General features: G+C 38.0%; 1 protein-coding gene across 1 annotated transcript in view; it reads right to left on the reverse strand.

Annotated features, from left to right (window-relative positions):
* Positions 1-15113, reverse strand: part of ADGRD1 (adhesion G protein-coupled receptor D1) — a 490642-nt gene that overhangs the window by 399168 nt on the left and 76361 nt on the right. Inside the window, exons 8-11 of the mRNA XM_074205246.1 lie at positions 14699-14758; positions 9637-9754; positions 7725-7835; positions 5006-5081 (exon numbers count right to left, since the gene is read on the reverse strand). Of these exons, the coding sequence (XP_074061347.1) occupies positions 5006-5081; positions 7725-7835; positions 9637-9754; positions 14699-14758 (365 nt within the window). The remainder of the gene's footprint in view (positions 1-5005; positions 5082-7724; positions 7836-9636; positions 9755-14698; positions 14759-15113) is intronic.

A 15113-nucleotide genomic window follows, 5' to 3' on the forward strand; every position in this document is an offset into this window, starting at 1 on the left:
TGCTAAATCTTGTCATTTCTCTCTTCACAACTCCTTTCACATATGTCTCCTTCTCTCCACTTTCACAGCCACCACCCAGTTAGGCTCTGGATCATTGCAATAGTTTCTTAATTGATCTCCTTGCTTTGTGTCTACCCTCTCCAACATAGTCACCCAAGAGATTTTCCATGAATATGTCAAATTCCCCACCCCTTTTAATAAACTCCATTGATTCCCTGATTACTTCCAGGATCAAATATTACAAACTCCTCCATTTGCCCCTTATAGGTCTTTACAACCTGAGTCTAATCTACCTTTCCAAACTTATTATGGATAATTTCCCCCTGTACACTGATAGTCTAAGTGAAATTCTTAACATTTGTCATACATTGTACTTCATTTATCAGTCCCCATATCTTTGCACTGGCAGTTCCATTCCAAGAATGCCCTCCCTCCTCACCTCCACCTGTTTTCTTTCAAGACTCAGCTCAAGAGGTAACCAGGTGGTACAGTAGATAGAGCACTGGCCCTGGAGTCAGGAGGACCTGGGTTCAAATCCAGTCTCAGACACTTAATAATTACCTAGCTTTGTGGCCTTGGGCAAGCCACTTAACCCCATTTGCCTTGCAAAAACCTAAAAAAAAAAAATAAGACAATTCAAATTTCACCTTAGCATGTTCTTTTTTGGTTCCCTATCTGCTAATACTTTCCCTACCTGTTTTGGATATAATCATTTAATATTTGAACATAACTCCTTCTATATCCTAATGTGTAAGGTTCTTTGAAGGCAGGGATAATATCACAACTATTATTATAATCCTAGCACAGGCCTGTCACATGATACATACCTAACAGATGTCCAATGTGATATGATTGATGGTTCTTAGTCCCATCTCTCAAAACAGCCGATTAGAATATGTTTGGGAAATGGGAAATAATTTAATATTTGCTTAATAAAAACTTATTTTACAATTTATTGTAGAAAAGATCATCCTACTTTCAAAAAGTCAAGTAGTAGGTAAATGCCCTCTATGTTAGCCACCGTTTGGTTTCCTGTAGCTCTATTTCCCACCATTTGTAAAGATGGCTAAGAATTCATTACAGTTTTAATCTTTGGGGTCATCATTCCAGAGTCACAAGATCACAGAGCCAAAGGTACCACCAAGGCTATCCAGTCTCATGTCCACCTCAGTACAAATCTTCACTGTCACATCCTCAAAAATTGGCAATCCACTCAATCTTTGTTTGAAGACCTATAGTGGAGAACCAACTCCTACCATATTTTCTTTGATTATTCAATATTACTTTGGATGTTATGCCTATAAAAAACAATATTCTAAGAAGTAATCAACATATGTTAGAATTTATAATATGATGTGTTAGAAAGAACAATGGCCAAGAATTCAGGGCACTTGAATTCTAGTTCTGCCTATCATGCTAATTCATTGTGCAATTTTGGACAAATCACCTGTTCCCCCAGCTATACAATAATGGAGTTAAACTAGACGCTTTCTCAAAGTCTGATTTTCAGTTCTATGTCTTTTAGAAAAGACTCAAATGAGGAGACATCTTTTTTTATTTTAATGTGGTTGCACAGGAAGCTCTCTGATGGTCTCATATCTAAAATAGGCCTGTCACAGAGCTGGAAGGAGAGCCTTAGAGCTAAGCCCATCTAGAAGGAATTAAATATTCTCACACTCATAAGTAACTGTGTCTGGGAGGACATTTTAATGATAGGTTCATGACATGGAAGGAAAAAGGGAACACTTTTTGAAGATATTCCACCATGCTTCACATAGTTGGTACTGGGTTTTTCAATGAACGGTGGCAACCCAGAATTTAATGTTATTGCCTTATGATATCCAATTTTGTGTTATATACATCTCTAGGCCTGTTATTCCATTAGGTAGTGAATAAAAAGACATCTAAATTTGCCCACAAATTTCTTCCTTTCTTCACAGTCAAATTTTCCTCATCTGAAAAAAAAAATCCCAAGATGAGCTGGGACTTGATGGTTCTTTCCATCTCTGATGTTCTCAGAGCCCATGAATGTTTCAAAAGGTTTCGTTTCTAGTAAGCCCAAGCCACTCAAACTCTCTTCCTTATCATGAAAGAGTGAAACAGCTGATGGCACTTATGAAGACTCCAAAGAGAATTATGCTTTTCTGTGAGCACTGTGGATTATTTGCTCAAAGTCAGGTGTGGTCTCTGGAGCCAAGGCAAGATAATCTGGCCTGGTTGTGGAAAAAGCATAATCTTCCTCATTTCCTGCAAAGAGTACACTTGGGGTTTTATTTCCAGACTAGAAACCGTTTTAGTCCTAACTACCCTAGTCTACAAAAGTTAGTTTCTCATGAATTCTTGAACACTGTAATATCACATATGAATGAATTATCCCAGTGATCTAAATATGTCATAATAATGTAACAACTGACATGTCTATGATATTTTATATATAATTATCTCATTTAAGCCTCACAATACCCTTTGGGAGGAAGCTATTCCTATAATTCCCATTTTACAGAGAAGGTAAAAATTCCCATTTTACCTACATTTGCTAGGTGCTCCTATAAATTCTATTTTTTTTAGGAAAGAAAACTGAGCCTTGGAGTGGCAAAGTGACTGAGTAGGATTCAAACCTAAACTTTCCTGATCCCAAGTCTTGTGCCACTCCATAATGTCTCATATAACTCACAACTGGAGAAGCAGGGTGTGCAGTGCCTAGAGTCCTGAATCTGGAGTCAGGAAACCTGAGTTTGAACCCTGACTCATGAGCTTTATATCTCTTGTTGCTTTCATTCAATTATGAACTCCTGAGACTAGGGGCTATTTTTACCTTTCTTTGTATTCCCCAGGACTTAGCACATAATAATAAGTTTATTGGCGCTTAATAAATGTTTATTGACAAGTTAGGCAAGTTAATCAAAATCACAGCCTCAGTTCCTTCCACTATGACATAGAGATAATCATAGTCATCTTATATCCCTTCTGGGATTATTGTATAGAATAGAAAGAACTTGGCAAATCTTAAAATTAGTTATTAGTATTAATATTGATAATAATATCAGCAATAATACTCCTTATAATAAATGTAGTGTAAAAGTTCTCCTAAGACAAAGTCAGAACTGAATGTGATTTTTCATTTTTTTGTTCAAAACTTTTCCCAAACCTTTGGGCAGGGACATTTGCTTAGACAAGTCATCTATCTTGAACTATCCCTCTGATGCCCTTGAAAAATGAGCTAAGCATGTATCCATATGTTTCTCACCCTTCTCCCTCTCCTAAAATGCTAAATGTATTAAATGCTAAAGTGCTAAAATGGAAATATCTATGCCCCAGAGTTGAGTCAATTTTGACTTGAGGGAGAAATTAGATCACTAAGATTGCTGACCTTTTCACTGACCAAATTTGTGTCTTACTGCTAAAAAGAGATAAAATGGTATAGCAGATAAAGCCCTGATCTTGGAGCCAAGAAGAACTGGATTCAAATGCTGCCTCTGGCTAACTAGGTATGTGTCCTAAGGCAAATTTATAACCTCAGACCACTCCCTAGGATTTAGCGAAGGTTCTTTCCGGGTCTAGATTAATTCCTACCTATCAAGTCATAGATGAGCAGTGGTCTGAATTAATGGACAGCATCCCCCCCAACAAGATTTCTTTACACTTGGACTCCTCCCACTAAAAGAATAAAAAAATCAGCAGGATTTAATGGTCAAATAGAGATAGCAAAGAATAAAAGGTGGATAATCCATACATTTTCTTGATATTAGTGATATTTTGGAGTCATTTCAAATCAACTAGTTAGGACTAAGTTCAATTTTCAATGTGAGCATTTACATCTTCAAAATTGGCAAACACAACAAATCAGGGCTTGATTTGTTGTTGTGCTAATTGTCTAGATGTAAGAAAGTGATGGAGAAACCATTAATAATGCAGGTTAAATTTGTGTTCTAGTGTACTTTTTTAGAACCGGTTATTAAACATTTACCAGCATCCTACTAATATCTTCAAACTAACCAGAGAAAGCAAAGGAACATAGTATATTGACTGGAGAATTTATGGGAAGAGTAGACAAGAGTTGTCCAAGATGGGTAGGCAATGGGTATGAGCTATGTAATTCAAGGGAATATTTTCCTTGATATGGACACAGAAATATAGCAGTATACTTTGAAAGTAGTATCCTTTACCTAACCAGTGAACAAACATTTCTTGATTTCCTGCTATGGGTCAGACTCTTTTTTTTAGGCACTGCACATACAATGACAAATAAGAAACAATACTTTCCTTCAAGGAAGCCTCATTGAGGCATCCATTCAAGGTTGAACCAAGGCAACTCATGAGTCAGGACATAAACAAAATCATGAAATTCTACCCTGAGAAAGTGATGACTTTGGGCTTCAGACACTAAAATTATCAGTGTCTAAAAATTAGCTCCTAAGAATGTAACATCTAGAGCTTACAGGACATGAAGCCTTCCTTTTCAGGTAGTTTAAAGGTTCTGCACAAATAGTTTGCACAGCCAGGAGTTATAATTCAGGGTTTTGGTGTCTTTGATTCAGCAGGAAAACCTTCCCCTGCTCTCCCTACTCACACTCAGGAACTCTCTCCTAGAAATTCTTTCTGGAGAGGCTGAAGACAAGGATACTTTCATAAAGAACAAGATGACGGATTGGAAGCTTGTGGTTATCCTATTATTACTTTATGGCTGTCAGAGAAGGTCCTAATTCCATTGCCTCTGACAGATGATAATAAATTATTCAGTCTGGCTCAAAGGCAAAATGTAATGATTTACACATAAGGCCTTGGGAAATCCTCAGAAGACTACAATTTGTGTTTCTTTTTCTTTCTTTCTTTTGTTTTTTAAAACACTAAGATACTTACCTGCTCCTGTTAAAGATCTCCCTGTCACTAACAGTGAAGCTCAAGACTTTGAGAGCCCAAATCATTCAGATGTTTGTACATGCCACCTGTACCCTGATTCCCCCTCTCCCCTCAGGTAACAGAAATACATTCCTGGAAGACTTACTTCGTGTCAGCAGGCTGAATGTTATTGAAACAACGGTGCATTGTGTGGTAGAGGAGGCCAACGATGGTAGTCCAAGCTGAGAAAGAGAAAAGTGACCAAGAGTTAGCGTTGAAGGAGACTAATGAGAAGAAGATATAACATGTATTGAAACCATTTCAAATCATTAATTAAACAGTGGACTCTTTGCTCATCCTCCACATGAAGGTTGAGATCACATGAAGATGCACAAAGGAAGAGTAGAGACCCTTGGAAAGCCTGGGAATGGGCATGAATAGATTGCAATCTAGACCCGTGACTCAGTACTGCTTAGGGCTCAGGTTTAGTCATGTCCTTGTTACACTGACCTGCTCAGATTAGTAAATTGGCTATGGTATCAAGCAGGACACATCCGAGGACTGATTCTGATTTGCTGAGAGATATACAGCTGTTGTTGTTTGTCCTTCATTCTCGAAGAAGATCATGACATCAGGGAGGTGATACCATGACAGGCTCATAAATTGAATTTCAGTGAGAGGGTGCTGTGGCTAAGTCCCCAACCTCACTTTCTCCTCTGGAGTCATCTGGGTCCATTGACCAGATATGAATCAGGATGATTGGAGATGATCCTGGATGTGAGGCAATCAGGGTGAAGTGACTTGCCCAGGGTCACTTAGGTCCTTTTGACTTAAGGGCCAGTGCTTTATCCACTGCACCATTTAACTGCCCTTGCAATCTTTAGCTGACTTTTAAAAGCTCCCCCCTCCCCCTGCTAAGAGACAGGGTAAATGTGTATACATATACCTAGTTTCTGTCTGTATGACTTTTAATTTCTATTGTTCAAGCTTACAGGCAAGAAGACAGATGCAAGTTTTATAAGAAGCCACCAGCATGCAAATATTCTTTATGACTTCCGCTAGATCCCAACTCTTCCTAATGTTGACCTTTGAAAACTGAAATAATGTCCTGCTGATGGTTTAGCAGAGGTCAATCAGAGAGGCAGGCCCTGGATTGACTGGACATTTTGTTTGCTTCTACTTGGGCCTCATGGGAAAGTTTTGGGAAGCAAGCCAGGTCTTTCAAGTTATCATAAGTTCATTCTCCATGTGGATAACTGTCTAAGAACAATCTCCATACAGAAGAAAAAAATCAAGAGGGGCACGAGGAGGAAAGAAAAAAAAGGAATCATTCACAAGCTATTTTTGGCATTTCCCAAAACTCATTTCCATATGATCTCAATTATTCTCCTTTCATAGCACATGTGGCAGTCACAGGCCTGAGCCCCCCTCTCAGTTTAAGTGAGCTGAGCCATCAGAATAAATCAGGTAGGTAGCACGTGGTGGAGGAACACTCTGATCCCTGTTGGGTCACAGTACCCATTCGTTTTCTTTAAGGAGAGTTGAAGTCTGGCAAACAGTGGAGGCTCTGTGTCTCCGTCTGTCTGTCTGAGTGTGTACTGAGTTAAAACAGTGGAGATGTTAATTCGTGCTCCCACTTCTTAGCTTCATCCTATTGATTGGATCTCTGTTTTAATATTTCATATCATCAACAGAATGCCTCTCAGACCACAGAGACCAATGGCCAAGGGAAGAATGGCAGATGGTGGAGAAGTTAGGGGGCTGGACTGAAATCAGGTAGAAGTAGGTTCAGATTGGTTTCTGATAGTTGCTAGGTAGGAAAGCTGGCATAAGCTATCTCTCTGAGTTTCAGATTTTTCTTTTCAATTGTTAATGAAAGGATTGGACTACATGAGCTCAAAGATTTTTCCCACATTGAAGTCAATAGAGAATCTCAAAGTGAAGAAGACCGGTTCAAATCTCACTTCAGATACATCCTGTGATTTTGCCTATATTATCTGTCTTTTCATTGGTTTAGATAATTCTATGGTAAGTTTCAGAGAAGGTACCAAAATGAATTGGAACATGACATTATCTACCAAATAGGAATGATATACCACTGAAGTTTCAATTCATTCTCTATTCTTATGAGCCTATGTTAGAACATTTGAAATGGAGTTAGGAAGATCTTGGTTTCTTTTTACTTTTTAAATAATAAATGCTAAAAATTGTCTTTATATAAATAAAAATAATTTTACATAATTTTAATAAAATATTTTTAAGACCTGACTTCAAATTCTTCTTCTGACATATACTATTCAGGTCTTATCATTTGGGTGAGACTCATTCATTTTTCTCATCAGTTAAATGGAGGTGATGATAAGGAAGCCAGGGTAGCTAAGACATAGAGATGATTTTTCCAAGGTCACACAGGTTGTAACTAGCAAAGCTTGGATTCAAACCAATGGCCTCAGACTCCCAAAGCAGCAGGGTTTCCACTATGCTACATAAGTCATTTTTCCCTCACAAAGCAGACAGGGGTTTTCATCCCCTTAACAAAAAGAAAACTGAGACAAAGAAATTGAGTGGCTGGACCAAGGTCGCATAATTATTTACTAAACTCATCATAATTAGAGTATAGGCTTTCTGATTCCTCAAACCCTTTCCATGATACAAGATGTATTGGCAAAAGGCATTAGAAAAAATAACATATCATTAGTATTTGGATCTTTCACAGAATTTCCCTGGGTTCTTAGATGCAGATTCTTTGGAGGCCTGGGGGAGTTTGACAATGATGTATATAGACTCTTTCTTCCTAAAAGTCTTTCAGGTGAGGGCAAAGGGTAGAGACTGAGAGAGTTGCTGAGACTGCCAGTCATGGCTTTCCTGGTGCAGTCATGACTTACCTGTGCTATGGAAAGCCTCCCGAGGAATCTGAATGTAGCTCTGTCCCTGGGTAGGAAAGCGATAGTGCTGAGATATCATCGTCTCTGGGGGCACTTTGGCCAACGAATACTCTACAAGCACAAACCAACCAAAAGGAAGATAAAAATCAATAACCTTTACTGCCCAATTCCCCCATAAAGTGGAGTTTGCTCTCTCAACAGCTACTGTAAATCTTGATTGTAAAACCCCAGCTGTTTTGTGAGGAAATAGAATGATCTCCCTGGAGAGGACGAATACCTTTGGAAGATGATTCTTTTAAGGATAAAATATGTGGAGGAGACATTCTGAAGCAGGTCACTTAACAGTGTGACTGCAGAAGACTGGCTGGGATGTCACAGAGTCCCCAAAGTTATCACAACAGTCACTGCACTTAGGAGTCATTGTAAAGTTTAGAATGTCCCATCTGCAATGTTACCAATATAATTTGTACTATCCCATAGGCAGTTTACATTAGATTCATAATGTTTGCCCCTTTCTAGACAACTTGAGGGACCAAAATAAGAGATAAGGGGGCAACAAATAACAGGAAATGGGGGTCATTTACTCATCAGTCACATAAATAATTGCATTGATATAAAAATGAGGAGAGACAGACAGCTATTGAAACTGAGCCATGGAACAATTAACCTTATGTTGTACCAGTTATCCCTAGCCATAAGAAGAAGGGCTTGAGCCAGAATGTCCCTATCCAGGGAGATAACAATCTTTAAAATAGAAAGGCAATAGTGTATCTAGCTTTATTTGACTATTCCTTTAGAAAAATAGATTGCCACTGAACAGTTCCAGCTGATTCTATGAAACCTTGTTCTCGACTCTTTTATTCTCAATTCCTTTATCCATCTCCAGGCACTGCTGTTTCTATTCTTCTGTTCTGAATGGAGAATGTGGCTTCAATTAAGCGATTTCAGCTTCCAAGCCTGCAGGAAAATGCTGCCATCGGCCTGTTCATGCACCACTGACTTGAATACATCTGTCCTGTTTCTAGCTGAGTTTCCACAAAGCATCATTTCATACACAACAAGATAGCTTCAGAAAGTCTCCTGTAGGCTCCTAATTGTTCCCCATTGTGATGTACAGGTAACCCTGGCTTCTCAAAAGACTAAGCAAGCCTTTGGCTCATGGGTGCTATCAAGCTGGAAAGCCTTAGATGTAAAAATATCATCTAAGTACCTGCTTAAGTAAATCTGGAGTGGTTCATTAATCCAAACATGGGCTCCCAGGTCATGAAGGTGTTAGTTACAACTCCAACTGACCAAATTGTCCAAGAGTTAAGATCAACATGAATAAAGATGGCATAGATGCTAGATAATACATATAGTGCCAGGTCCGGAGTCGGGAAAGTCCTCCTGAGTTCAAATTCAACCTCAGATATTTACTAGTTACATGATCCTGGCCAAGTCATTTAACCTGACTTATCTCAGTTTCCTCATCTGTAAAATGACCTGGAGAAGAGCAACCTACTCTAATAGCTTTGCCAAGAAAATGGAAAAATGGAGCCATGAAGAATCAGACACAATTGAAAAATGATTGAACCACAACTTATATATGTAATATTTCCCTTCCCACCCACCCCCACACCATTAGAATGGGAACATTGTAAAGGCAGGCTCTGTATTTGACTCTTTTTGAATTCCTTACCTAGAAATAGTCAGTGCTTAATAAATATTTATTGACTATCAGATTGGAAGACTAGATCTGAGATCCTTTCCAGCTGAGACAGTCTGTGGTTTTATATTTAAATAAATGTTTGTTGATTGTTGAGATAGGGAGGGGGAGGAAGTGATACTGAGACTGGCATCCATCCTGCGTGATTTACCCTCCCCACTCTAGGTGTTATGCAAGCACTAAATCCTGTTGCCAGACCCCCTTTACCTGCTATTGAAGTTGAGCCCTGGATGGAAACAGCCACTTTATAGGTTTGCAGATTGTAAGCTATGTGCCACAGAACTTTGTCAATGGTGTCAATTAAACCCAGCCCAACAGAAGGTTTCTGGGGAAAAAGAAAATGGAAGATTGATGAACAAAAATCACATTAGATAGAGAAACGTTATGTCAAAGAGAAAGTATTTAATTATCAGAAACATTCCTCTGAGATCAGTTTAGATTCTCCATAAGAGGCAGAGTGGAAAATTTTTTGGTCTTGACTCAGAAGAACTGAGTTCTGATCTTGCCTTGACAGCTTGGCAACTATATATGATTATAGGCAAATTGTTTAACTTTTCAAAGCTTTATTTCCTTCCTCTTGGAAGGTTCTAGAACCTCTTGGTCTTAAAACTGAGGCACACTTTTGTTGTTGGTTAGTTGTTTCAGTCTTATCTGTCTCTCCATGACCTCATTTTAGAGTTTTCTTGGTAAAGCTAATGGGGAGGGCTCAGTGGCAGGATTCAAATAATTTAACAACTGGTTCTCTGACCTAATGACTGTTTTTAAGTATACAAAAAGATTTACTGAAAAGTAGTTTAATATTCCATGCATTTAAAACTCAAATAAGAACAATAAAATAGGTACACAAAACTAGATTATGCTATATTACTCACAATAAGCAAACATATCCTATGGAACAAAAGCAACCATGTGACCACAACAGCCAATTTTGAAGATATACAGAAGATAAAGAAAGGGGGGGGGGAGAATAGAATTCTACCTATTCTAACTCTTTTTTCCTACTTCAGTGGCTTCTAAAATGAGCAATAAGATAACCCTTGACATCTCTATTTCTATCAGTTCATCTTGTCCCAGCTTGGTTTCACCGTTCAAGGATCTTGAGGGATTTGTGGAAGTAACACAAAGCAGAAACAAATGACAACTTGTTACTCTCTGGTTGTTTGGTATTTTTTCTCTTTACATTATGTTTGTTTACTGAAGTAACTAAAAAGAGAGAATTAAAATATAGTATTTCATCAATAATATATAATGAGGTTTTTTTTTTGTTTTTTACAAGGCAATGGGGTTAAGTGATTTATCCAAGGTCACACAGCTAGGTAATTATTAAGTGGCTGAGGTCAGATTTGAACTCAGGTCCTCCTGACTCCAGGGCCAGTGCTCTATCCATTACACTATCTAGTTGCCCTTGTATAATAAGTTTTAAGAAACGAATAAATATTACAAGCACAGTTCCATCAATTTATTTTTCACCCATGGACTGAATGAACATTACTACAGGCACTGTCACACAAATGATCATTAAAAAAAGAGTAAGGTGAACAGTTAGGTGGTGCAGTGGATAATGTATCTGACCTGGAGTCAGGAGGAATTGAATTCAAATCCGACCTCGGGTACTTAACAATTACCTAGCTGTGTGACCTTGGATAAATCACTTAACCCCAATGCCTTACCAAAAAAAAGGGTAAGGAATGTAAATTTGTGGTTTTCACATGGGCTCAGGTGCCAATCTCAGAGAGAACTCTCATTTCAAGTGCTTTTTTAACAACCAGTTCACTGAACTCAGTATAAAATTAGGTATCAGCTATGCCAAACCAGTGCAAACAGACTGAATCCTACCACTTAATGGGTTTACTGTTTCCTTCTCCAGTTTATTATGAAGATGAGAAACATGAAGCAAACAGGGTTAAGTGTCACACAACTATTAAGTGGCAAAGGCCAGATTTGAACTCAAGAAGATGAGTCTTCCTGGTTCCAAAACCAGTGCCCTAGCCATTGCACCACTTCACTAATCATACCTACCTATAAAGACCTATACAAATGTGACTTTACCATTTAATAAACATTTCTTAAGTACTTATTATGGGCTAAAACCTATGTTAACGACTATGGTGTAAAAAAAAAAATAAACAAATTAAAAACAGTCTCTGCCCTCAGGGAACTTGTTCTCTTTACTGTTGGAAAGAAGTCATTTTAATTCATTGATGAATTCCTAGGAATATTACCTTGCTGATAATATTCTGAATTTTAACAGTATTTCTGAGTTCATTTAAAAAGAAAAAAAGAAGCATTGCCCTCCCCCCACCACTGTCCTCCTTTTCTCTTATGACTTTTTAAATTTCCAACAGAACTTTAGGGCCAGGAAAACTTTGGAGATCACCAACTTCAGCCCCTTTGATTTATACCTCATAGAGTTTTAAATGTATACCTGTAGTAACCTTAAGGCAATATTTAATCCAACCCTCTCATTTTATAGATGGAGAAAATGAAGAACAAAGAAAGAAAATGACTTGCTGGACATCTAATATCTGAGATGGGGAAACTGAGAAGACTGAATTGCTTGCCCATGGTTACACAGTTAGCAAGTGGCACAACTAGGTTTAGAATCTGCAGCTTCTGATCCCAGATCCAGTGACTTTTTTTCACTGACCCCATGGTGGCATTTCCTCCTTGAAGAAACCTGCATTAGCTTCCAGTCCTTATTATTCTACTAAATTGAACTTCCATCTCTTCCAAGGATTGCAATTTCATATAGTGTGGAGCCTTGTGACCTTCTAATAAAGCATCTCCTTTGTTAATTGTCAAACAGAAAACAACACCAACAATACAAAGGATCTGTCTCTTTTCTCAGGTTGACTTTCCATCAGAAACCAGAGCTTCTAAAGTGGCATTTCATGAGTTATAAGACTTAGACCTGAAAGATCTCAGAGATACCCTGTGCAGTGGATTGGGGGGACACTAGTTAAGAGCTAAAAGGGACCTTCAAGGTCCTCCAGAACAACCCCCTTATTTTATAGTAAGTCAATAAGCACCCATTTATGTCGCAGACAATATACTAAGAACTAGAGAAAAAAGGTAAAAGAGCTTGTAGTCTAAGTGCAAAGAGAACAAATAAGGAAACTGATGCCTGGAAAGGTTCAGTGTCTGTCCAAAATCCTTAACGAAGAGGGTCAGGAACTCATGTTCTCTGCCTCTGCTTAACTTTTCTGCTCCAGTCACCCAAAGGGTAGACAACAAAATCAGTTTACAAATCCAAGAATCTTTACTTTAAATCCAATTCTGGGTACACAATACCACATTTATGGGGTTGCAATCAATCAATCAATAAATATTTATAAAGTGCCTACTATGGGAAGTTATTTTGGTTTCCACAGTAGCAACAGACCCTATATAAGCCTCATGAAAGTATCCACAGAACAACTTTATAATTCATAATGTGACAATAATACAAAAAAATATACAGACAAATTCAGTTGAATGATATGTGAGATCAATTATTAGAGTCTTTAAAATCTGCATCCTCTAAATGTAGATGTTCTGGGGACAATGTCCCAGTTGCCCCACCCTAGTTCCAACTCTCTGCTGCTTCCATCTGCCCATGCATCCAATACCAATCTTCCTCCTTCTGCTTCAATTAGAAAACATCTATTGGCAACCAAACTCCTCTAGAGCTCTCCCACAACTCGATTTCCCATGACACTCTAACAAGCTGGAAATAGAAAAGAGAGCTCAATTTTAGAAACCTTCTAGGCCCATTGCCTGATTTCCAATAGTCTCAGCATATAATGGTGCAATGTCTGGCATACATTCCTGTTAGGTGATGACTGATTCATCCATTCTGTTCAATGCATACAGAGCAGGAGAAAGGAACATCTGAGCCAGGACATTTCATGATTATTTATATTCTGCAGCAGAACATTTGTGATAAGTTCATTTAAAATTATATATAAAACACTACTTTTCAAGTTCTCCTTTTGGCAGTCCTTTAAATGTCTCTCCCATGCGGAAGGAAATCAGGAAACATTCACTCTCTCATCTTCCCAGTACACTGGGGCAACTCGTTCGTGAATTCCATTTGCCTAGGTTTTGAACTAGAAATGTCTTTTCCAACCTCATCTAATTTAGTTTCTCTAATTTACACAAGACATCCTCCCTCAATGGAAGACCATCTGTCCCCTGATTCTTTTAGTTCTTTCTCTCTTTGCCAATATAAACCACAATGAGTTTTTTATGATTCTATTTTTCCAAAAAAAAATTAATTCATTTTCTGTACAAAAGACAAGTAACTACAAAGCAAACTATGAATTATTGGCTTCATTCCAGATTGTTTCTGATCTTTGTTAGGTTACAAATTGATGTGTTTACAAGATAACAATCAGAGGTAGAACAGTGTAGCTGACTCACAGAGGGTTGGCCTCAGACCCAGAAAGCCTAGGTTCAAGTCTTGCCACTGACACATAAAGTCCCCCAAGCAACATTCTACATTGATTTCTTCACCTTTTGGGGGCCTCTTTTGGTAATTTAATGAAACCCTTTTCAAATGTTTTTGATTACATAGGATTATGAAAGAAATCAATTTAGATTGAAATATAACTATCAAAAAAAATTTTTTAAGTCAGACTCCAAGTTAAACACCCCAACTTTAAGACCATAAATTACAAAAGAGTTGTTGATCTGCTGGTGGTAGAAGGAATTTCCATATAGGAAGTCACACTCAACGATGAAATCATAGATCAGAACCAAGAAAAAAAAATTAGCAAATAGCACCATCAAACCCTCTATTGAAGTCTCATTGTGATGTAGATATAGCATTAGATTTTCAAATGTTATGCCATATGTAGGTTGTTCCTATTCAGTCCTTTCAGTTGGATCCGACTTTCTGTGATCCCATTTTGGGGTTTCCTTGGCAGAGAGATACTACAGTGGTTTGTCATTTCCTTCTCCAGCTAATTTCACAGATGAGGAAACCGAGACAAGGACGGTAAGTGTATTGTCCAGGGTATCTGAGGTCAGATTTGACCTCAGGAAGATGAGTCTTCATAACTCTGTGCATTATGGCACCCATTAGCAGCCCCAAGTTAGGTCTTTCCAAAACCCTCCCAGTAAGTTCTAAGGCAAGAGTCTTTAATCTATTCTAAGTCTATTCAGTCAACACTTCCTTGGACAAAAGACTCTCATTTTTTCAGATATGGCAGGTTTGTGTGTAACATTCCTAGGGAGATAAATGAAAGCCAAGACAAGTTTTGGAGAACAAAGGGACTTTTATTCTTACCTTATTCATGTCTGTCCAACTTGGGAGATGAAGTACCTCTCCCACAGTTTTTAAGAAGGCCTAAAGAGGAAAAAAAATAATTTTGCTTAGTGTATGCTCTGAAGATTCTATATAAGCAATATTAGGCAATATCAATCCATCAATCAATGAGGATTTACTAAGTGTTTACTTAGCACTATGCTGGCACTAGGGCAATACTAAGGATGAAACAATTCTTCCTTACAATTCTAATGAAGGCAACAAATACAAAAAAATGTATAACAACATTATAAATATAAATATATATGCAGTTTAAAAATAGCATTTGTTGAAAGACAAGGTTCTAGTTATTGGGGTATCAGGAAAAGCATCATGAAGAAAATAGCACCTGAATCATACCTTAAAAAGAGATCTCTAAGATAGTGATGAAGAGTGA

This window comes from Macrotis lagotis, chromosome X (assembly GCF_037893015.1).
Source record: "Macrotis lagotis isolate mMagLag1 chromosome X, bilby.v1.9.chrom.fasta, whole genome shotgun sequence".
In the NCBI taxonomy this organism is placed as follows: Eukaryota; Metazoa; Chordata; class Mammalia; order Peramelemorphia; family Peramelidae; genus Macrotis; species Macrotis lagotis.